This window comes from Mastigoproctus giganteus, chromosome 1 (genome assembly GCF_048544385.1).
Source record: "Mastigoproctus giganteus isolate SK-2022 chromosome 1, ASM4854438v1, whole genome shotgun sequence".
NCBI lineage: Eukaryota > Metazoa > Arthropoda > Arachnida > Uropygi > Thelyphonidae > Mastigoproctus > Mastigoproctus giganteus.
Window position 1 is genome coordinate 228,346,795 of NC_143575.1, and position 24,854 is coordinate 228,371,648.

Below are 24,854 nucleotides of genomic sequence, written 5' to 3' on the forward strand. Positions count from 1 at the left end.
GTATGTCATTTATGGTATGGGGAAGCGATCTGTACAAGAAAAAAAAATTAGTTCAAATTTCCGCCACCAGAGGAGAAATTGGCAATGTAAACATGAGATGGAATACTTAACTTAGGATTAGATTTTAATATCAGAACTTGGAACTTGTGCTGATCACAAGACTAGTTCTTGCACTACATGACTACATGAATCTTGTACGGGAATCAACGTAAAATTATTTAAAGCACTTTACGTACAGTAGACCAAGAAAGGTTCTTCAAGTCTCTTGACACACCTCTGGCACTACTGACTGGAAGTGTTTCGCATTCTGACCATTGCAACCACCACTTCATCCACTACCTCTGTTCCGATACGTGGTCGTCCCCTGCCTGGAATTGCACCTAATTCCTTGGTCGCATCAAATTTCTTTACTAGTTTTCGAAGTCCCACTGAAGTCCAAGGTCCTTTACGCGAACCTTTAAGTTTCCGATATTCACGCAATACTGCATTAGCATTACTATTATTCTAGTAGAATAGTTTTACTAAAAGAGCACGTTCCTTTTTTGTAAGAGACATAATGGTTATTTACAGTGGCTTTGGCCTTTCTGCTTATATCTAACAGGACATCATTTGCGTAAGCAGCATGTTTTGAAGTAAATAACTAGATAGCATCGAAGCACTGTATTAGGAATCTGTTAGCTTAGTATAGTATTATCAATTAAACAAAAAAATATATTTATTAATCTTATTAAATTTCATTGAAACACATGACACAGACTAGAGCTGCGAAGCAATGTTCAGAGACGAGCGAGAGTGCTGTGACTCAGGGGAGAAATGAAGGGGCGATTCTGCAATGCATCACAATCTCAAAAAATGTGCAAAATGTGATATGTCATTGTGTTTGCTAGGTGCCTAGAGTGTCAAGAAATTGGGCGTGAAGTCAGCATTCTGATGGGTGTCTATGAGGGCTTGAGGTGTAGAGTAAATGTCCTTGAAGAAATAAATATGAGGACCCATCAAGCTCTCAGCTGCCCAGCTCAATGGCAGAGCTCATGCCTGTGCATCAGGCAACACAGGAAGTAGTTACTGTTGGTGACTCTATTGTCAGAGAGAGAGAGAGAGAGAGAGAGAGAGAGATGGGGAATATACTATGTAAGAAGAATAGGTGGAACAGGACCAGGGTATGTCTGCCAGGGGCAAAGTTGATGACATAGTAGAGCAGATATCTTTTAAGGGCACAAAAAGTGATACTGCTGTACGTTATAACTAATGCCTTTAGGAGTAAGAGATCTGCAGATTTACTCATCAAGTACAGTTCAATGTTGAAAAAAAAGTCGCAAGTTAGGAATGAATGTGAAAGTATCTGCAATTCTGCACACACACAACAGGAGGGAGTATATGATTGGTTGGTTGGTTGGTATAGAAGTTTAACAGCACAAGGGCAACTTAGGCCAAAAAGTGCCTAATCCAGTGTTTGGATAGATGCTGGAAATTTGCTTTATTTGATATTAGAGATGTTCATACAGTCTGGTTTTTTGAGATAGGTGAAAAGCTCATCTAGATTAGCATTGTTTCCCAACAGATGGGTTAGTGATAAAGGTTCTTGGATTTGGGCCAGGGAGCAGAAGGTAGTATTTCTGATATGAGAATAAAAAGGACAGTCTAAGAGGATATGGCAAAGTGTCGGTTGTGATAAACAATGAGTGCATAAAGGTGGGTCATCGCCCATGAGCAGGAACAGGTGGGTCAAGTGTGTGTGCCCTATCTGCAATCTTGCCAATATTACCTCTTCGTGTCTGTTTTGTTTGAAGCTGGAGTTCCATATTTGTGGTTCTTGTTTAATTTCAAATAATTTATTGTTCGTCTGTCTTCCAAAGGTTTAACCACTGGTCTCTACAGATATGTTGGATATGTTTTACAAGGTCTATGAAGGGTACTTTGTAAGATGTTGGTGCACTGCTCTTTGGGTGCTTGGCTGCCTGGTCTGCTGTTTCATTACTTGTGATGTCAGTGTGCCCTGGAATCCAACAGAAACTTACAGTGTGATTCTTATCCTGCAAATGATTTAGACAAGACTGGATTTCTTTTACTATAGGATGTGGGGTTTAGATTTTATTACTTATTGCAGACAGCACACTCATGGAGTCTGTATATATTAAACTACTGGAGTTCAGACGGATATTGACGTTGTCTATAGCTAGCTGAATTGCATACAGTTCTGCAGTATAACTACTACATTCAGTCGGAAGAGATACAGACACTGTGAATGAGGGAAAGACTGCTGCAGCACCTACGGCGGCATCTGATGTTGAGCCATCGGTATAGATTATGCAGCTCTGTGCATTGCTAGAAGCATGTCCTGCGTGCAGTTGTTTTATGTTACACTTTTCCAGGTACTTTTTCCCCCATTGTTGGAAATAAGTGTTGCAGTAAGTTGAGTTTGTTGACCAGGGTGGATCAGGTATTCTGGTTTCTTTAAGTGTGTTTTCAAGTTGTACATTCTAGCATTGAATCAATTCTTGTAGTCTAATTCCGTTTGGTTTTTTTCAGTGAGTTTATTGTTATAGAAAGTTACCCATTAAGGATTGAAAAGTAACAGTTGATTGGGATGATCAGAAGGCTTTCAATTCTGGCTGCTTAGGAGAGGAGTAACACTTTCCTTCTTAGATGGAGTGGTGGTTCGTTTGCTTCGATATAGAGACTTTGGACTGGAGATGTTTGAAAAGCCCCAAGAACTGTACGAAGAGCACCGTGTTGTATGATATTCAGTTTTTTTTTTTTTTTTTTTTGGTAGTTGTTGGCGCATCGGCTTCTGTGGCCATAATGCACCTCCCAAGGTTTTTGCAGTACTTTTTTTGATCTAAGCCCGAGGCAGGATTCGAACCCGCAACCTTTGGGTTGCCGGGCAGGCACTTTACCCACCCGGCTAGCCCGGTCGGCATGATATATTCAGTCTTGAAAGTACAGTTTTCCTAGACGAGTCTTAGACTATTGCACCATAGTCTAGATGTGACCTGATGAGAGATCGATACAAATGCAGGAGAGCGTATCTACCTGCTCCCCATGCCGTAGCTGAGATGGCTCTGAGTATATTCAGTTTTTTTCAAGCAGACTGTTCTGAGGTAACTTATATGCATTGCAAAATTGAGTTTAGTATCTAGTATTAAACCTAAAAAACATATATTGCTGACAAGAGGGATTGGCTGATTTCTTAATTTAAGTTCAGGCTCTAGATGTAATTTGCGCTTTTTACAAAAGTGAATCGCGATCGTCTTTTGTTCTGACAGGCGATAACCATTTTGTAGAGTCCACGTCTCCAACTTATTTATGGAAAGTTGCAACTGTCTCTCTATGCTGATAATGTTTGGTGAATTGCATGATATGGCAAGATCGTCGGCATACAAATATATTTCTACAGTTTTGGGAATATTTTGTGTCATGGTGTTTAGCCTAATTGCGAAGAGGGTAGCACTAAGGATAGATCCTTGAAGCACCCCTTCTTCTTGGACAAAATACTGTGAAAGTACATTCTGGTGATGGACTTGAAAGGTTCTGTGCTTAAGAAAATTCTGAATGAATTGAGGTAAGTGTCCTCTCAACCCCATAGCAATGGAGTTCTCGAAGAATGCCATACTGCCATGTGGTATTATTTAATTGTTGAATTAAATAATTCAACAATTAATTAATTGTTGAATTAAATAATTCAACAATTAATTAATTGTTGAATTTTCTTTCATATTAATCGACTACTAGTGTTCTTTGTGATGGTACTGGCAAATCTTATCCAGGATTCTTTTTTGGCTTGTCTTCTGATTTGTAGTGTTCTTGCCTTTTGTTTTTTGTATAATATGAGGTTGGCAGTTGTGAGAAACCTATGAAATAGGCAGTTTGAAAAACCTACGATTCCAGGCTTTATTTTTTTCCTTTTTGACACTGTTACAAGGCTCATTTCACCAGTGTTTTACATGTCTGTGTTGGTCTACAGACGACTGAGGGATTGCTTCAGACGCTGCTGTCAACATTTGTGTGGAAATGTGCTCAGTGATGTCTATTGGTTGTGTTTTAATAAATTGATCATCAAAAGAGACACTGGTTGAGTATTTTGCCCAATTTGCTTTTGAGAACTTCCATTTTACTCTGTAATTTGGATAGTGGGATTGTTTTGTTTGAATTTCACATATAATTGGATAGTGATCGCTCTTGTGCAGATCATTTAGGATTGTCTACACCATACTGGGAAATAAAATTGGAGAACAGATTGATAGATCAATTGCTGAGGTGGATCCTGTGGGAAAATGTAAATAAGTGTGATGGCCAGTTGTTGTTGTTGTTATTTGGTTTTTAGGAGCATTAGCAACTAAGGCCATATTAAGGGATGGTTGAGTGGGAGATGATAGAGTGGTAATCAATGGACACCGCTCTTCGGGGATGAATGTTATTAGTGGAGTTCCTCAGGGTTCAGTGCTGTGCCAACTGTTGTTTTTTGTATTGATCAATCATATTCATGAAGATATATATATCAGGCTTAATGTCCAAGTTTGCAGATGATACAAAGGTTAGCAGGATTGTTAACGAGAGTAAAGACAGTATGCTACTCCAAATGGATCTATATAAGTTGGGCAAATGGATTGAGAAGTGGCAACTGAAAGTTTAACATTGACAAATGCAAAGTACCGCATATGGGTAGCAATAACCCAAGAGAAAAATAGGTATGAAACGTCTAGTAGCTTTCAAGATTAATTCCTTGAATGCTTCCCACTTAGAATTTGCTGTTGGTAACATCATCAGTTGTTAAAAACAGAATTTAAAAACTGTCTGAGACCATTGTTGTCACCTTTACAAAAGCAAAACCCTTTCCTTTACCCGTGATGGTAAATATATCTTTAAGTAAATCCCACATGAGTACACTGTGATCACTGCCACCTAGTGGTAATGCTAATTAAAACACAGCTTTTCTGACCATCCCTGAAGCCTATCTAAGAGGTCTTGAAGAAATATAACTGTAGTCCAATTCAAAAGGCACTGGGTAAAAGATTAATAGGATACCCAATAATAATGAACTTAAACTAGAACTAATATTTCTAGAAGTTGTTAATTCAGAAATGCAATGCACAGCGAGAAAAACTGAATTTCTATTTTCTAAAACAGAAAGACAGATTATGTATATATTATGACTACTATAACTATCAAGTCATCATACCTTTTGGTTACACCATCATCCCTTTCAACAATATAACCAATGAAAGCACCTTCTCTATAATAACTACGTACAATGCCAGGATCATAAAAACCATCAGCACTTTCTACAAGAACACTCTGCCCCTCCTTCAGCAATGCTACAGCAATAAGATCACTTTCCCACATGATTCTGGTGTCACCATCATCAAAAAGTACTATCCACCTAAAATAAGAATAAATGGTTATAAACCAAGGGAAAAAAATTACTGCATCACACAATGATTATATATGTTATTATATATACCATATATGGTAACCTGCAAAAGTACGGAGCACTCAGTATCTTTCAACTTCACACTGTGGAAAAATACAATAAAAATGAATTGATCAAATGATTATTTGTAGTTAAATACTCTCTGTTTGTTGTTTTATTAGATATATAATATAAATACTAACACTTATGCCATCATACAGAAAAAATGTATATCATTTCCACATCACATTGGTGATGTGGAAATGATTTATATCACAGCATTTTATTAGAATCAAAAATTATAGAACTATCCATAAAAAAAAAAAAACATTAATAATAACTACAATTTTTATCTCTAACAATGATAGCATGATAAATCCTCTTTGGCAAAGAAGTAACTGAAATTTACAAAAAAGATCTAAATGCTTCCCCACAAAAAAATAAATATTTTTTTGTAATCCAAAGTCAAATGTGCTAGTGATTTTGAAACCTCAAATCCAATTCTAGTGAAACATACAAGCCAATGACCAATAACGGCAATATCATAAATTAATAGCTATCAACAAAAAATTAAAACTTAATATTAATAATTATATTTTACCACACATATACTTCATACCCAAGTTCCGTAAGAAATCAATAGGCTTCAGCTTTATTACTTCATGTAAGTGCAGCTATGCACACAAACCTGGTAATACTTTAGAACAGTTACAGAAACCCGTCATTAACATCCTATCTGACAGCAGGATTATCACCAACAATATCCCTATTTGAAAAGCCTTACATAATGACAATATATCCCAAAAAACAACTTTTGATATCCACAGCTTATTCACCAGCATTAATCAAGCTAGTTTGAAGCTTGTCTTAAACAATCTGTATGATAAACATATAACAGCCTGCAAACCAACATACTGCAACAATTTAATCAATTTGTGCATTTCCAATAATTACATTTTTGATGGTAAAACAGTTTTCCAACAAACCATGGGTAGCCCTGCCAGTTGTATCATTGCCAATATATACCTATACTGGTATGAAACTTCACTGGCTCCTGAAATCTGCATCTTTAGATACATAGACGATTTATTTGTAGCAAATTGCCCTAAATTCCTACAAGATCTTGCCATAAATATACCCTGCAGAAAACCAACAATAATAACCTTGCAGCTAATATATGTGTCTGAGAATTATTAAGATCTATATCTACCTTGATTTAGATATAGATCTTAATAATTCTCAGACACATATATAACAAACATGAAGTCAACATATATAATAAACATGAAGCTTTTAACTTCAATGTATTTAACTTCACTCATTGGCATTCTAATATCTCCAAAAAAGTACATGCTAATATCATTCTGTCTCAAAGTATCAGAATAGCCATTATATGCAATAGAAAAAAATTAGTAGTTAACAATATCAGAAATTTCTACAATAAGCTTCTGTACAACAAGTTTCCTACATCCTACTTGTATTACCATATCAAAGAAGCACTCATGATCAAACATAAAAAATTGATTAACTATACAATTGATATCAATAATATCAGTTAGCCATGATATTCTATACTCCTAGCCTCTTTGGTGTCTTACAACTTAGAAAACTTGAATCCCACCAACTGGCTAACCAAGGAGTTTATATATATATATATTTTTATATTATTATAATTATTTTTCTTGCTATCTTTATTTTATATACCATACAAGACTGACCTAAACATTGGAAGTATGCTCTCAGAACTATGTTAAGGGTCCAACTATAGGAAAGGGAATAGCAACCCCGAGCATGTTCTATTTTCATCTTCTTCAGTATTCTTTACGCTTCCCTACCTTTCTACATAGGAACTCCCTGACTTACGTAATACTTGACTTATGGAAATTCGACTTTATGTAAGTTTTTGTCGGCAGGTGCAAACTTAAAAAAATCATGGAAACGTATTTTGCATCCCACAGGAATAAATGGAGGTATTGTGAAAATATTGTAATGTGAACCCAATAACACATTGTTGTTTTTTTTTTGTTTTTTTTTTTTTTTTTTTTTGTAATTTGTTCCAAGTCCTTGGAAGTTGAAAATTTTGCTATATTACTAAGCTATTTATCTCTCTAAAATGGGTCATATTTATAATGACAACTGCACTACCCTTTCATTGTTATCATATGTTCCCATTATAAGAATCAATTTTGGATGCCATTGTGATATTTTTCTAAAGCACGTTTCTGGAGGTCATGACCATAAAATAATAAAAACAATTTGCACTTTCCAGTTTATTGGGCTTTTCATCAGTTAGTTCAATCTAATTATAAACAGGTAGTAAACTCGATCTTATTGCATTTGAGATAATACTGATGACCGCAATTGTGTGGGTTTTTATGCTATTATGGTGAAATGTGTTCCCCTTCACTGAAATCATCAATCATACAGAAAACAAATTTTCGGAAACTCCTCTTTATTTCTATTTACATATCACAATGATGAAGGAAAAGCAACCAATGAAAAGTGCAAGTGGTGGTAGTGCCAGGAAACAAAACAAAATTGATTTAGAAATGAAGATGAAAATGATTAAGAAGTACGAAGCAGGACAAAGTCTGTCATCTATTGCAAGGGAATTAGGTCTCATTGCTTCAACAGTGAATACTATTTTAAAGGACAGTGCACTTTTAAAAGAAAACATCAAAGGATCGATGCACTTCAGATCAACTCAAACTTAAGATTAACAGTGAGCACAAAACAGAGTTCCAGTGCTATATCAAAGATATAGTTATCCTTCCATATTATAACAACTGTTAATATGGATTAACAGCTGTTAATAATATGGATAATTAATGGAAAATCAGATTCAGAAGTGAGTGCCCCTCAGTCTAATGACCATTCAAGCAAAAAGCAACAAATATTTATAAAGATATCAAGGATAAGTACGGTGAAGCCCAACCCAAGTTCGTGGAAAGCAATAGGTGGTTTAATAGGTTCAAGCATCGTGCTGGTTTCCACAATGTTAAAGTATGTGATGAAGTAGCCAGTGCTGATTCTTCAGCTGCAGAGAAATTTTGTGATTTGTTGGAAAAAATTACTGATGAAGGCGGCTATTCGACGCAGCAAATTTTTAATTTTGATGAGGCTGCTCTGCATTGTAAAAAAATGCCGGATCGAACATACATTGCCAAAGAGGAAAAGACAATGCCAGGTTTCAAGGCTTCGAAAGATAGGGCCACACTCTTGCTTGGGGCTAAAGCAGGGAAAGATTACAGATTAATACCACTGCTTGTGTATCATTCCAGAAATCCTTGTGCATTTAACGGCATCAATAAAGCCACCCTACCTGTGCAATTCTGATCGAACCAGAGAGCATGGATAACAATATCTTTCTCTTTGAGGATTGGTTTAAACGCTGCTTCATTCCTGAATTTGAATAATATTGTAAAGAAAACAACGTTCCTTTCAAGATTTTGCTTCTATTCGATAATGCTCCTGGATACCAAGATGATTTCAATTTGTACTTGAGAGTCATATTTCTACCACCAAACATGACTTCACTCATTCAATCTATCGATCAGGGTGTTATTTCGAATTTAAAAGCATACTATTTATGCACAACATTTGCTCAGGCATTGTCTGCAGTAGACGATGACAAAAATTTTATGTTAAGAGACTTTTGGAAATCTTACAATATTTACCATGCCATCTTAAACATTAATAAGGACTGGGCGGAAATTACTAAAAGTTGTTTAAATGGCGCATGGAAGAAAATATGCCCATGGCATGTAAAAAGCATTGAAGGATTTGAAAAAAACGAATCATATGAAGAGGTTACAGATAAGATTGTAAAGGTTGCAGAGCTATTTCAGTTGGAGGTTGATGCTAAAGACATGGAGGAGTTAATAGAGAAAGAAGAGAAGGAATTATCTAACGAAGAACTTAACTGTCTTGCAGGCAGTGATAGTGAAATAAGAAAATGCTGTTGAAGTTCAAGATGAACCAAATGAGGAGCCGAGATGCTTCATCACCAGGAGAGAAAAGGCATTTCGTGAAATTGCATCAGCAATGGTGAGGTTTGAAAGATGGATCCTGATGGCAAACGATTCTTAAACGTTAACAGAGGAGTGAATGATATGCTTGCTTGCTAGAAAGAAATCTACAATGAAAAGAGAAAAGCCACCATCCAGTTATTCACTTATATGGTCTTTCATAAGGTTCAGCGGCCAACCCCTTCTAAATCTCCACCGCCCTCAACCTCCACAGCAGCATACCTATCAGCTGAAGACGTTGATTCTGGCAACGATGCTTGAGAGGTAAAACTTACTGACGTTATGCCAGTCTCCTCCCTTTTTTTGTAATTTTATAACTTTTAAATTTTTTTAATTGCACGCTTTGTAATTTTTCCTGGGTATGAGATAAAATATTGAATAAATACAATAAATAATTTGTGAAATAATAAGAGAAGTTTATTATTTTACAAATAGAATGACTGTAGATGATAAATTTAGAAGTTTATCATCTACAGTCAAAGTACTAGGTGGTTTAACACAATTAAAAAATTGTGTTAAATTGATTTTTAATTATTTGTTACTCCAATTTGTGCAGTAGTCTTCCATGTGCAACAGTCACAAAAGCTTTCCTGAAATCCAAGTATATGATATCAAAATTATTTTTTGCATCCAGTTCCTTCGTGACCACTTCATAGTATCCAATCAAATTGATCAGACAAGACTTCTGCTTAACAATCCCATGCTGTGTCGGAATTATTACTGCTGTCTTGTCTAGATGGTCCTGCAACGCTTCTTTAATCAGTGACTCCATTATTTTCCCTGGAACAGAAGTTAAACTAACAGATCTGTAATAACTCGTGTCACCTTTTGATCCTCCTTTTTGAATTGGAGATATATATATGTGCACATCTCCATTCCGTAGTGACTTCCCTTGAGTCCAAGGATGCTCTCATAATTATGGTTAAGAGATTGCTTACTTCCTCTGCCACCTCCTTTAATATAACTTGATATATCCCATCCACCCCAGTTGCATGTTTAACTTCAATTTTTCCTCCACTTTACTCTCAGTTATTACAAAATAATTTAATTCCCTGTTAGAGTCTGATAAATTTCTGGCACTCTCCTTCTTGAATAACTGCTCATGTGTGAATGTAGATGCAAAATACTCATTTAGTTTGCCAGCTATCTGAGAATGATCATCTACAGTCAAACCATTGATATCAAGTGATCCAATGTGATTCATCCCCTTACTTTTGGAATTTATATAAGTAAAGAAGTCTTTGCTGTTTTTCTTTGCATCCATTGACAAACATTTCTCCTAATCTGGCATCACTTACCTAACTTCCTTTGACTTGGTTACAGACTAGCTTATATATATCATAGGCTTCTGTGTCGCCTGATAATTTATAGGCATCTCATGAATTTTTCTTCTCTGCCACGAGTCTCATTATTTCTTCTGACATCCATTTGGGCCTAAAACAGTATTTCTTAGTTGGAACAAAAAGCCTAGTAGCTTTCAACATTACTTCCTTGAATGCTTCCCATTCAGAATTTGCTGTTGGTAACATCATCAGTTGGTCCCACCGTATAGAACTTAAAAAATCTCTGAGACCACTGTAGTCTCAGAGATTTTGAGGTTGTCACATTCTCTCAGATATCCAGACAAGCTGTACTTGCTACCTGGCAGTCTAAAACGCTGATGGAACTGATATTCGGGTGACATACAAGTGGACCCAATTTCGGCAAAGTCCAAACAGCCTGTAACAGCCAAATCCTCTGCTTGCAACTTCATGACAGTAGGACTGTTAGTAATCCTGGGTGTAACCTCCATGCACAAGCACTGTGGGTGACCACCTAGGTGTGAACCAACGTAAGCAGGGGTCGAGTTTTGGCGCCCACATCACATGGAGGAATACCACCCCTCAGTGTTACCAGGCAGTACTAGGTGGTAGATGACTCTTATCAACCGGCGCAATACCACCACTTTGCTTATTGGAGGCTTGAAGTGATGGAACCCATGTTTAGTCTCTAGAGCTAAGTTCCGGTCAACACTTCCCTATCTCTTCCATCCTGCAGTATGATTGATGACTTTTGAAGTTATGATGAATGTCGTGGCGAAATCCAATATTCCTTACATTTCGAGGGTACAGCTCTAAAACGGTGTTCGCAGGCCAACTGCTAGTTAGTACACCAGACCGAACTTATTGGTAACTCTTTAGGAGGCTTCCGGATCAGCTAGTGCATAATCTTGCTACATTTACTCTGCCAGATAGTGACTGTAGGGAGTCTGTGTAGTATGTATGCGGGGGGCATTGTCGAGGCCACATTATGTCAAGGATCTGGGTATATTCTTACCCTGTGTACGCCATATCCAAAAATTTCATTACTTCATACAGCATGTTCCACCCACTTTTTCTTACTATTGAATACACCATGAATTGTCAAACTAATACAGTAAACTTATCTGCAAAAAGATCTAAACCTCGCGAACACTTTCTAACTCATTTCACAAATGTACGTGGTCTCAATTCTAATCTCAACGATGTCCATTTCCACTTGCAGTCTGCCAAGCCCCATGTACTTTTTCTGACAGAATCTCAGTTATCGGTTGATTCAACTACTGCTCATCTCAGTTGCCCAAATTATATGCTGTATGATTTCTTTCGCCTGAAAGGTGGTACTTGTGCATATGTCCATTCCAATATTCTCCTGTCAGAGACTCAGTAACTTGGAATCTCCTCTTTTCGATCTTCTCTGGCTTAAAATCTCTCTACCTCATTCTGTCAAATTCATCTGTTGTCGCTACCATTCTCCCAAGTCTACTTGGAGCTCTTTGACTTCCTCTCTTTGCAACTTGATTTTCTGCAGTCCAACTTTTCTAATAGTGAGGTAATTTTCCTTGGTGATTTTAATTTTCACAACTCCAGCTGGCTTCCGTTTTCTAGTCACACCATCCCAGCTGGTTGAGATGCTGAGGCTTTTGCAATTACTAATGACCTTGCACAGATTGTTCATTTACCTACAAGAATACTGGACAATCCTAACCATACAGCCAACCCACTTGATCTTTTTCTCATAAACAACCCTTCTGAGTACAGGGTCGAAGTGAGGGGTCCTTTAGGCACATCAGATCAGAATTTGGTGATTGTCTCTTCTCCAATGGAGCCTTTATCTCATGGCTATTCCCAAACTCGTATTGTTTGGCATTACAAGAATGCAAAATGGGATGACCTGCGAGATTTCTTTTCTTCGTTTCCTTGGTTGGATTCCGTTCAGAAGAGGGCAGTTAGGTTAATTATTGATTCAACTTTAACAGTCTCTCAACTCGCTGTCTCATAGATGTACTGTTTCTGCTGCATGCCTCTTCTACAGATATTTCCATGGGCACTGTTCTTCTGAATTGGCTTCTATAATTATGGCTCTCTCTTTCAAAACAGTCCGAACACATGCCACCACCAGCCAACATCCATTTACCGTCCAACTTCAAACTCAGAGAACCAACTTTTCATCTTCCTCGTTTATTCATTCGACTGCTGTTTTCCTGAATAACCTTCCCTCATACGTATTTCCTGAAAATTACAATCTACAAGTTCAAGTACAATGTCAACAAATATTTTCTTTCGTCTTCTCAACCTCCAACCCAAGCACGGTACTAAGTACTATAGGTTCTAATACCTCTCGTGTTTGGTGTTTACGTAAAAAAAGAAAAAAAAGTGTCAAAGACTAAAGGACTTTAAGACTACAGTGGTCCCAGAGAAAGCAAAAACCCTTCCCTTTATTCTTGATGGTAGTTACAAATTTAAATAAATCCCACATCAGTACACTGTGATCACTGCCACCTAGTGGTTCCTTTATCTGTAAATTCTTAATGCATGAACAATCACTGCTGATAATCAGATTAAAAGTGTTACTCCCTCTGGTTTCTCTCTAACATGCTGCTGCTGTAGAAAACATCATCCAATAAATTCACAAAAGCCTTGCTAGTGTACAAGTTACAAAACCCACAAGTTCCAGTCAATATCTAGGAAGTTAAAATCCCCCATTACAAGTCACTCTGATTTGGTCCACTCTATTTCTCTGTATAACTGTTCGCTGTACAGGTGACCCCCGCTTAACGCTGATCATTCGTTCCGGAAAAACAGAGCGCTAAGTGAATCCGCGCTAAGCGAGCGCCGCTTTCCCATAAGGTAACATATGTATTTGTGAGCTGCGGTCGGTGCCATAGAATATTTCCTAATCAATAATAAACGGTAATGAAAAGATGCACAAATGTCGGTCAAAATATTTAATATTCAAATATTTGCACATATAAAATATTCTGCATTACATACGTATAATTATGTGGTAACTACTTGCGTCTCAAAAGTAAACAAAATTCCAATTAAAATAATGAATTTAATTGATTTAATTTAATGGATGAATTTAATCATGAAAAATGTGTGGATTTTGAGTTGAACTTTGGCCCTCTTCCAAATAAACTAAAAGGGGTATTAATTTTAAATGGCCCGCAGCGTTACCACCCAACAATAAAGTCAACCGATCCTTCGCCGCTTTGAAACTTGGCATGTTTTTTGTTCTTTCAATATGAAACTTCTTTTAGGCATTCGTTTCCACAAAAGTCCTGCTTCATCTATGTTAAAAACTTGTTGAGAAGTATAACACATAATACCCCTCTTCAATAATTTTAACAAGTTCTTTTTTGAAAGTTTCGGCTCCTTAATCTGCACTAGCGGCTTCTCCCGGGATTTTAAATCTATTCTACCAGTTTTAAATGGTTCCACATTTTTTTTTTAGGCGAGTTTTCTTCAGATCATCGTATTGGCTAATCTCTTTCTCTCTCTCTCTCTTTTTAATATTTAACTTAACTGAATTCTGCATTGGAATATTATCTTCAAAAAAAATTAGTCTTTCCATTTCAATCCTAATAGCCGGTCTAGTCCTAGTTGCTTGCAGTGGAACAGCTATCTTTCCCGCTGCTAAAATTAATTCTTTATTTTTTCATAATTGTTCTTACAGTTAAATTTGCGAGTCCTAAATTATGGCACACATCCGCTTGTCGTTGACCGGAATCGATTCGCTTCAAAACGTCTAATTTAATTTTCAAATTCAGTCTTTTTCTAACATTTATAGTCTTCGTACTGCGCCCAGACGTTGTTGCATTTTCATTCCTGTCGGTCATTATTAGCTCTTCGAAAATATAACTGCGTTGGTTGAATTAATTATGATACAATGTTCAAGTAAACTGTCCGTTACGCACGATGTCTAATACTGTACTGAGTGATGACTAACTAGACTTCGGATAAATGCATATAACGCAAATATTACAAGCAATATATTTGATCATTTTTTAAAATGTTGATCTCGGAACTACGTAACAAATGACTGTACTTAAATTAGCGTGAGAGAAAATTTCACTGAGCGTGGGAAAATTGCTCAAGTCGGCGTGGGAAACGTTTTAATGCTGTTTTGCTATTCATTTTCAAGCTATCGACTCCATCAAATGAAACGATTTCGTTAAATATGTCAAAAATGTAATCTGTAAAAGAGCGTTATAGTGATCTGTGACAGCGTTATAGTCAGATACGGGTTATATTATAAGAACAGCGTTATAGCGAATCAGCGTAAAGCGAACCGCGTTATAACGGGGGCCTGCTGTACTCATCAGATTCATTAGGCTTATAACAAACTCCTACCCTTATTTTTGCTTTCCCAGTAATTATGTCACACCAAACTGACTCAACATTGCACCGTCCATCTATGTCAACTGGATGCACTTCCTTAGATTTTGTGTCTTTCGAAACTAACAGCAGAATCGTTCTTCCTGTCTTGTCCTGTCTATTCTTTTTGCACACATTGTACTCCCCAAATTCAATTCTGCTTCCTTTACACATGAGTGGTACCACATCTCTGACATCCCAACAATACTTCATCAAATTTATTTATTATACTCCTAGCATTGGTGTACATACAAGTATACGTGCACCTGTTGTTACTCTTAGTTACTCTAACACAGCCCATGCATATACTTGTTTCATGACTCCAAACAGTTCCTGAAATCCCTAACAACTTGCATTCCGGGCTGCTGCTCGTTCCAACAGAAGCAGCACAAGAATCATTTCCACCTCTGCCTACTGTTAATCTATTAGTCTGTGAATCCCCTTCCAAGCTAGCAGTTTTCCTACTCACCTAACATTGCCTCGATAGCGTCAGAAAATATTCCTATAACTTTCTATTTAAGTTTTTCTATTATATTCTCTACCTACAAACTTATGTATGAATTATAGTCGTTCAGTTCTTTTTGCTTAATTTTAGCAGTGTCCATGGTCCATAAACCATTAATTAATATTTCATATTGTTACATTTTTCTTAAAAATTCTTATAAAAAATTATATATACAGTCGAACTTCTCTATAACGTATTCGATAAATCCAGCAAAAAAGTCATTATAGAGAAATTTTGTTATACAGAGAATATCTTTTTTATTAGAAATTGTTATTTAATTAGAAAATAAAAATGAATCTACATTTATTTTTAATGTATTTTATTTCAAAAACACTTATTTAAATTACGTTTACACAATTTTCGCTGTTAAGTATCACAAATTAAAAAAATCTGTAATTTTTGTTTGCATAGTACAATTAAAAAATGTCTGATTCTCAAAGAAAACCTCACATTTGTTCAGAGCATTAAAAACATTATCAGGAACATTTTCACAAAACTGTAGACCCATACGAACTGTTTTAAAAGCGTTAATCATTTCTTCATGCATTGGCTTTTCTACCGATTGTTCTGATGTGTCTTCAGCGTCATCTTTAATTTCTTCGTGAACATGGTCGTGTCTAACACTGTTCAGCAGTATTTCATCTTCATTTGGATGTTCTGTTGTAGTGTGATCTTGATCTGCATAAACACAACTATTCAGTGTTATTTATTTATTTTTATTTTTTTTATTTCATTTTCTATGTTTCCGGACGAATCTAATAATGTCCGAAAGTTTTTCAGTTGTGAAAGGGGCAGTTCATCTTGTTCGTCCAGTTGATGTTTGACTTCTGTATTCAATGCAAATCCCACTTTCTAAAAACCATTTTGAATAATGTGTTCAGTGACATCGTTTGTTCAAACTTTTGCCAGTTCAGAGATGCAATCTCTAAGGTTAATTGTAACCTCCAAGTTTCTATTTTCTGATAACACATTGACAATCTTCATTATTATTCTCTTTCGATAATGAAATTTAAAATTTGTAATAATGCCTTGGTCCATTGGCTGGAGTTCTGATGTCACGTTTGGTGGTAAAAACAATAACTTCACACTTTTTAAATTTGGCAGGATGTGCTGGACAGTTGTCAGTTACCAACACAATTTTCCTTTTTTCTTTTGTTATACGCTTGTCTAGTTTTAATATCCAGTCTTCAAAGATATCACTTGTCATCCATGCTTTTTTATTAAAGGTGTAGTCAACTTGGAAAGATTTTGTGCCTCTAAAGCTTCTTGGGTTTTTTGATTTTCCGATGACTAAATGTCTTAATTTTTCACTTCCTGTCATATTTGCTCCAACTAGAACAGTGATTCTTTCTTTGTTTTGTTTTCTGCCAAAACATTTATCAGCCTTAAAAGCAAGTGTTCTATTCGGTAAACATTTAAAGAATAAACTCATTTCGTCAGCATTAAGGTATTGTTCCTCCAACTGTTGCAATCTTCTTTAACACTTTCTCCACAAATAACCATTTCCACAATTCTGTGGCGTTTCTTAAATTTATCTAGTCACCCAGTGTTCGCATTAAATTCTAACTGTCCCAGGGACTGTGCAAATTTCAGAGCTTGTTGCTTAATTATTGGACCCAATATTGGTATATTCTTTGTTGTTGTTGTGGGTTTTTTGGCACAAGGGCCTCATTGTGTCTTTTCATTATTAATTTATGACTTAGTCATTAATATAATGGTTATCAGAGGCGATTATATATATTTATGCTTTTCAAGTACCTAAAAAGTGCTTCAAAGTTTGTATTATTGCCAAGTATGTGTAGTAAAGTTAAAGGTTCATGCAGATTGGATAGTGAATAAAAACTGGATTGCCGGTTACTTGAGTATTTAGGGCATTCTATTAGAATATGTTTGATTGTTAGCTGGATCTAACAGAAGGGACATTGAGGTGGGTTTTCTCCCATAAGCAAGAACAAATGTGTTGTATAAGAGTGACCAATACGGAGTCTTGCGAAAATTACTTCTTCTCGTCTGCTTTTCTGAAACTAGAAGTCCACAACTGGGGTTCTTTTTTAAGCTGAAATAATTTATTATTCGCTTCTGTTTGCCACAGATCAGTCCATTGATGCCTACATTGATTATAAATCACTGTTAAAAAGTCCCATACACTGATTATAAATCCACTGTTAAAAAGTCTCATACACTGATTATAAATCCACTGTTAAAGCAGCGGATTTATAATCAGTGTATGGGACTTTGATAGTAAAATGATCCACTGTTAGAATGTTTAGCAGCACGATTTGCACTTTCATTACCTGGGATGCTAACATGCCCAGGGATCCAGCAGGTGACCAACTGGTTGGATGTTCGATATCGGTATAATTGAGACCGTATCTGTGTCAGAATGGGATGTTGGGAAGTAGTAGATTGAATGGCAGTGAGGGCACGTAAGGAGTTGGTGTATATAAGAGCTTGCTTGAATTGCTGCTTGGTTATATTTTCTAGAGCTAGTTTTATTGCATACAATTCTGTAGTATAAATACTGCATTCTGTGGGAAGAGACACAGCTATTGAAAAAGCAGAAGAAATTGCTGAAGCACCATTAAAAGCTTCATCTGTTTTGCACCAATCCGTATAAATATGAAATTTTTCTGCATTTTCTAAGGCGTGGGCTTCATACAGTTGCTGGAAGTTGTTTGGCAAGGAGTCTTTTCTCCATTTCAGAAAGAAATTATGACAGAGAGGTGAGTATTGAATCCAGTGATGCTCAGGAGGAGCAACGTCTTCAAGAATATGCTGGAGGTTAATATTCCAACTAAGCATCAGTTGTTGCAATCTAATACCCGCAGGGTATTAGATTGCAAGTTTATTGCAAAATAAACCTAAATTCATTAGGTTCATTACAGTATAGCATTATATATTGAGGGTCAAACAGGTATTCCCAGCAAGGATGAGATGGAATACTTTTAATTTTTGCAGCATAGCTACATAGTAAGATTTTCGTCTGAGGTGCAATGGGAGTTCATTTGCGTCAATATACAGGCTGTGGACTGGAGACATTCTGAAAGCTCCTGTGGCTATCCTTAGGGCACTATCTTGAACAGTATTCAGACATAACAAGGAACTGTCTCTTGCAGAGTCATAGACAGGTGACCCACAATCTAAGCGGGACTGGATTTAAGTTTTATAAAGATGTGAGAGGGAGTGTCTATCAGCACCCCCAGGAGTTAGAGGAGAGCTCTTAAGATGTTATTTTCTTTAGACAGGCTGTTCTAAGGTAGGCTATGCGATTGGAAAAATTAAGTTAACTGTTTAGATATAAACCCAATAAACGAAAATTGTTGGCAAGGGGAATCAGATGGTTCTTTAAATATATTTCAGGATCTGTATGTAATTTTCGCATTTTACAGAAATGAATTGCAGTCAATTTATTTTCTGCTAATGAATGGCCATTCCATTGCGCCCACAATTCTATTCTGGCTATGGATAGTTTTGTTTTTTTTTTTTGTTTTTTTTTTATGAAAACCCCAAACACGAAAGGTATCAAAACCTATAGTACTTAGTACCGTGCATGGGTTGAAGGAGAAGTATGGAGGGAGGGGGATGCCGGAAACTGTGCTCTAGAGACTAAACATGGGTTTCACCACTTCAAGCCTCCAATAAGCAAAGTGGTGGTATTTCACCGGTTGATGAAAGTTGAAGTTACCTTTCAATGGGATTCATAGTTTGTGACTGACAAGAGATAATGAGGTCATTAGCAAACATGTACGATTCAACTGTTTTTGGTATATCCTGTGTCATATTTGTAATTCTTATTGTGAATAGTGTTGCACTCAGGATGGAACCCTGTGGTACACCCTCCTCTTGTTCAAATGATTTGGATACACCATTCCTATATCTGACCTGAAATGTTCTGTAGTGTAAGAAGTTTTGTATAAATTGGGGTAATTCCCTCAGATCAAAGCCGAGTGGGCAGGAGCGGGAGTGCACTAGCACATGCTCTTTGAGTAGACCGGGGTTCAAGCCCCTGATTGCTGAATACGGTCGATCTGCCAATCCGCACTGGACCAGCGTGGTAGATTATGGTCCATTCCCCTCAGCATGAATTGCTGAGGAGGCTTCCGTCCTGCAGTGGGTTGATAATGGCTGCACTTTACTTTTTTTTTTTTTTTTTTTTTACTCCCTCAGACCAATGTAATGAAGGTCCTGGAGGATACCATATCACCAAGTGGTATCAAAGGCTTTCTCAATATCGAGATTGACCATAACTAGATGTTGTCTCCTGATGAAAGCATTGCGGATGTTTGCTTCTGCTTTAATCATCACATATCTAAGGTTGAGTGGTTTTTCTGAAATCCATACTGGTTTTGGTTTAGCAGATTGTTTGTTTCCAGAAACCATGTTAGCCACCTGTGGACCATTTTTTCTAAGACTTTGCCTAAATAGCTAGTCAGCGATATCGGCCTGTAATTATTCGGTATGGTATGATCCATACCTGGCTTCGGAAAAGCCAGTACAATTGAGGGCCACCATGAGTATTTTCTAAATATATTCGGTTGTAGAATTTTAATAGGGAACTTATTGCTTTGTTATTTAACTTTTTTAACATTATATAGCATACTCCATCCGGACCGGCAGCAGTACATGATGTTTTATTGAGATGCTCCAAAAGTTCCTTTAGCGTGAATGGCTGATTGTATGGATGAGATGCCTTAGTATAAAAGTTTATTTTATGATGTTCTGCAGATGCCTTAATTCTTTGGACGGTTTTGCTGTATGTGGATCGAGGCTGGAGACCGCACAAATTTATCGTTAAGTGCTTGAATTTTCTTCCAAATGATTCTGTTGTCCACGTCCTTGTTTATGGTGGAAGCAAAACTTAACCATGCGTCTTTCTTTGCTTTTCTTCTTATTTTGTGGAATTTGGCCTTGAATCTTTTAAAGTTAATAAAATTAGCAGTTGTTTAAAGTTAATAAAATTAGCAGTTTAAAGTTAGTAAAATTAGCAGTTTCCCAGGCAATCTTTGCCTGGGTTTCCCAGGCTAAGATTGCCTGGTATTGCAGAATTTGCAGCTTGTAATATCTGATTCGTTATATGATCGGTGACACTATCTATGGGATGGGACTGGACTATCTAATCATCAAACTGGATTAGGGAAGAATATTCATGCCAGTTTACTTAGCATTAGCATAGGCATATGATGCAAGAAAGCAAGCTTATGCAGAATCAGCCAAAAAAAAGAAAAAAACTTCTACTTCACCCCTCCATTCGTTCGAAATACCTGTCCAGCTGAGCCTTAAATTTATTTAGGCTATCAACTTCCACAACAACGGATGGAAGTCTGTTCCACCAACCAACTACCCGCTGGCTAAAGGAAAATTTACGCACATCTATCCTACATCTGTCTTTTCTCAATTTAAATTTATGCCCTCTCAGTTGATTATTCTGAGCAAGAGGAGGAATCCCATTAGCATTGAGCATGCCCAAATCATTCAACGCTTTATACACTTCTATCAGATCACCTCGCCTAGTCTCCAGACACTGTAATTTGCAAAACTTAAGCCTTTCTTCGTAAGAGCACCCCTTTGTTCCATTCACTAATCTTGTTGCCCTTCTCTGTACTCGTTCCAGCAGCTCTACATCCTTCTTGAAATGAGGCCTCCAGACCTGGATACAGTACTCTAGGTGTGGCCTGACCATTGCCTTATACAAGGGAATAATCACCTCCTTATCCCTCCTACAAAAATTCCTATATATCATTGACAATACACCATGAGCTACTCTTGCAGCTCGTCTGCACTGCTCAGAGAACTTCATATCTGCCTGCACAACCACCCCCAGGTCCCTTTCATTCTCTACCACTGTCAGTGTAGTACCACAGAGTTGATACGTTGCTCTGGGGTTGCTGTTTCCCATGTGTAGTACTTTACATTTGTCAATGTTAAACTTCATTTGCCACCTCTCAGCCCATCTGCTCAACTTTTCCAGATCCTGTTGCAGCAGCATAGTGTCAGTAGTGTCCTTGACAACCTTGCCTACCTTTGTATCATCTGCAAACTTCGACATTAAACTTGATATACCATCATCAATATCATTTATGAATACAGAAAACAATAAGTGACCCAACACTGAGCCCTGAGGGACTCCACTAATAACATTAGTCCACGATGAGCAGTGTCCATTGATTACCACTCTGTCTTCTCCCCCTCAGCCACCCCTTTATCCACAGCAGCAATTTGCCTCCAATGTTTTGCTCCAATGTGCAACAGTATCAAAAGCCTTTCTAAGATCCAAGTATATAATATCAAAGTTATTCCCTGCATCCAGTTCCTTTGTGACTGCATCATAGTATCCAATCAAATTGGTCAAGCAAGACTTCCCCTTAACAAAACCATGCTGTGTCCGAGCTATAACTGAAGTCTTGTCTAAATGATCCTGCAGTGCTTCTTTAACTAGTGCCTCCATTAATTTTCCTGGAACAGAAGTTAAACTCACAGGTCTATAATTGCTTGTGTCAGCCTTTGATCCTCCTTTGTGAATTGGGGTCACATTTGCACATCTCCAGTCTGCGGGTACCTCCCCTGAGTCCAAGGAAGCTCTCATACTTATAGCTAAGGGTTTGCTTACTTCCTCTGCTGCCTCCTTTAATATAACTGGATAGATCCCATCCACCCCAGGTGCCTTTCTTGTGTTTATCTTCAACAGTTTCTCCCTCCACTTTACTCTCAGTTATTACAAGATTCTCTAGCTTACTGCTAGAGTTGAATACACCCCTGGCTTTCTCCTCGCTAAATTAATCCTCATGTGTGAATGTCGTTGCAAAATATTCATTTAGTTTGTTAGCTACCTGAGCAGGATCATCAACAGTTGACCCATCGATATCAAGTGGACCAATCTGATTCATCCCCTTCCTTCTAGAGTTTAAATAGGTAAAGAACTCTTTGCTGTTTTTCTTTGCATCCCTTGCCAAAGATTTCTCGTACTCTGCCTTCGCCTGCCTAATCTCCTTTGTAACTTGGTTACAGATCAACTTGTATCTATCATAGGCTTCTGTGTCATGTGTTAATTTGTATGTATCCCATGCATGTTTCTTCTCTGCCATATGCCTCATCAGTTCATCTGACATCCATTTAGGCCTAAACATTGAACAATATTTCTTAGTTGGTATGTAAAGCCTAGTAGCTTCCAAGATAAGTTCTTTAAATGCTCCCCATTTTGCATTTGCTGTTGGTAACATCATCAGTTGGTCCCACTGTATAGACTTTAAATACTGTCTCAGTCCATCATAGTCGCCTTTACGAAAGCAATAACCCTTCCCTTTACCCCTAATGGTAGTTACCTCTTTGAGTAAATCCCACTTCAGCACACTGTGATCACTGCCACCTAGTGGTTCATTTATCTGCAGATTCTTAATGCATGAAGAATCACTGCTGATAATCAAATCAAGAGTATTCCTCCCTCTAGTTGCCTCCCGAACATGCTGATGTAGAAAACAATCATCCAATAAATCCACAAAAGCCTTGCTAGTGTGTGAGTGACCAGCCTCCAAACTCCAGTCAATATCTGGGAAATTAAAATCTCCCATTATAAGACTCTCTGATTTACTGGCCCACTCTATTTCCCTGTACAGTTTCTTATTATACTCATCAGAGTCATTAGGCCTATAGCACACTCCTACTCTCAATTCTGATCTCCCAATGGTTATGTCACACCAAACTGACTCGACACTGCACTGTCCGGCGATGTCCACTGGCTTCACTTCCTTCGATTTTATGTATTTCTTAACTAATAGCATAACCCCTCCTCCCTTCCTATCCAGTCTATCCTTTCTGTAGACGTTGTACTCCCCAAATTCCAGTTCTGCATTCCTTATATTTGTGTGACACCAAGTCTCTGATATCCCAACAATACCTGCCTTTGATGTTTTGAGCAATAGTTCAATTTCATCAAATTTGTTTACTAAACTCCTAGCATTGGTGTACACGCAAGTATACATGCACCTATTTCTATTCTTAGCTACCCTAACACAACCCATGTGTTTACTTGTACCGCAATGACTCCCAGCAGTCTTTGAAATATCCTGAATCTTGTTTTTCAGGCTTCTGCTCATTCCAATAGAAGCAGTGCAAGAATGTCTTTCACCTCTGCCAGTGGCTACTGTTAATCAATTCGTCTTTGTATCCCCCCCAAGCTAGCAGTTTTCCGACCCACCTAATACTGTCTCGATAGCTTCAGCAAATATTCTTGCACCCTTTCTATTTAAGTGTATCCCATCCCTGTAGAAGCAATCGCTTGATATTGCTACCTCTCCGAATGAGTGTCGAGCAGTGTTGGCATGGATTTAAGGGAAAATATAACCTTACCGGACTTCTGTGGGCTGATTTTTAGATTGAAGCTTGCCAGGTACAATTCATCTGCACATATTTGAGCAGTGTGGCATTGGAGGCAAAACTGCTGCTATGGATAAAGGGATGGTTGAGTGGCAGAAGACAGAGTGGTAATCAATGGACACTGCGCAACGTGGACTAATGTTATTAGTGGAGTTCCTCAGGGTTCAGTGTTGGGTCCGTTGTTGTTTTCTGTATTTATAAATGATATATCAAGTTTAATGTCCAAGTTTGCAGATGATACAAAGGTTGGCAGGGTTGTTAAGGACACTACTGATGTTATGCTGCTGCAACAGGATCTGGAAAGGATGAGCAGATTGGGCTGAGAGGCTGCAAATGAAGTTTAACATTGACAAATGTAAAGTACTACATATGGGAAACAGTAACCCCAGAGCAACGTATCAACTCTGCAGTACTACACTGACAAAGGTAGAGAATGAAAAGGACCTGGAGGTAATTGTGCAGGGAGATATGAAGTTCTCTGTGCAGTGCAGACGAGCTGCAAGAGTAGCTCATGTTGTCTTGTCAATGATATACAGGAATTTTTCTAGCAGGGATAGGGAGGTGATTATTCCCTTGTATAAGGCAATGGTCAGGCCACACCTTGAGTACTGTATACAGGTCTGGAGGCCTCATTTCAAGGAGGATGTAGAGCTGATGGAATGAGTACAGAGAAGGGCAACAAGATTAGTGAATGGAACAAAGAGTTGCTCTTACGAAGAAAGGCTTAAGTTTTGCAAATTACAGAGTCTGGAGACTAGGCACCGGTGAAGTGATCTGATAGAGGTGTATAAGGCCTTGAATGGTTTGAGCATGCTCAATGCCGATGGGATTCTTCCTCTTGCTCAGAATAATCACCTGAGAGG

The 24,854-nt window shown here is 37.5% G+C and overlaps 1 protein-coding gene across 1 annotated transcript in view; it reads right to left on the reverse strand.

The window, feature by feature from the left end:
• LOC150091573 (TP53-binding protein 1-like) overlaps positions 1-24,854 on the reverse strand; it is a 257,313-nt gene that overhangs the window by 169,986 nt on the left and 62,473 nt on the right. Inside the window, exon 6 of the mRNA XM_090368987.1 lies at positions 5,180-5,380. Within this exon, the coding sequence (XP_090225113.1) occupies positions 5,180-5,380 (201 nt within the window). The remainder of the gene's footprint in view (positions 1-5,179; positions 5,381-24,854) is intronic.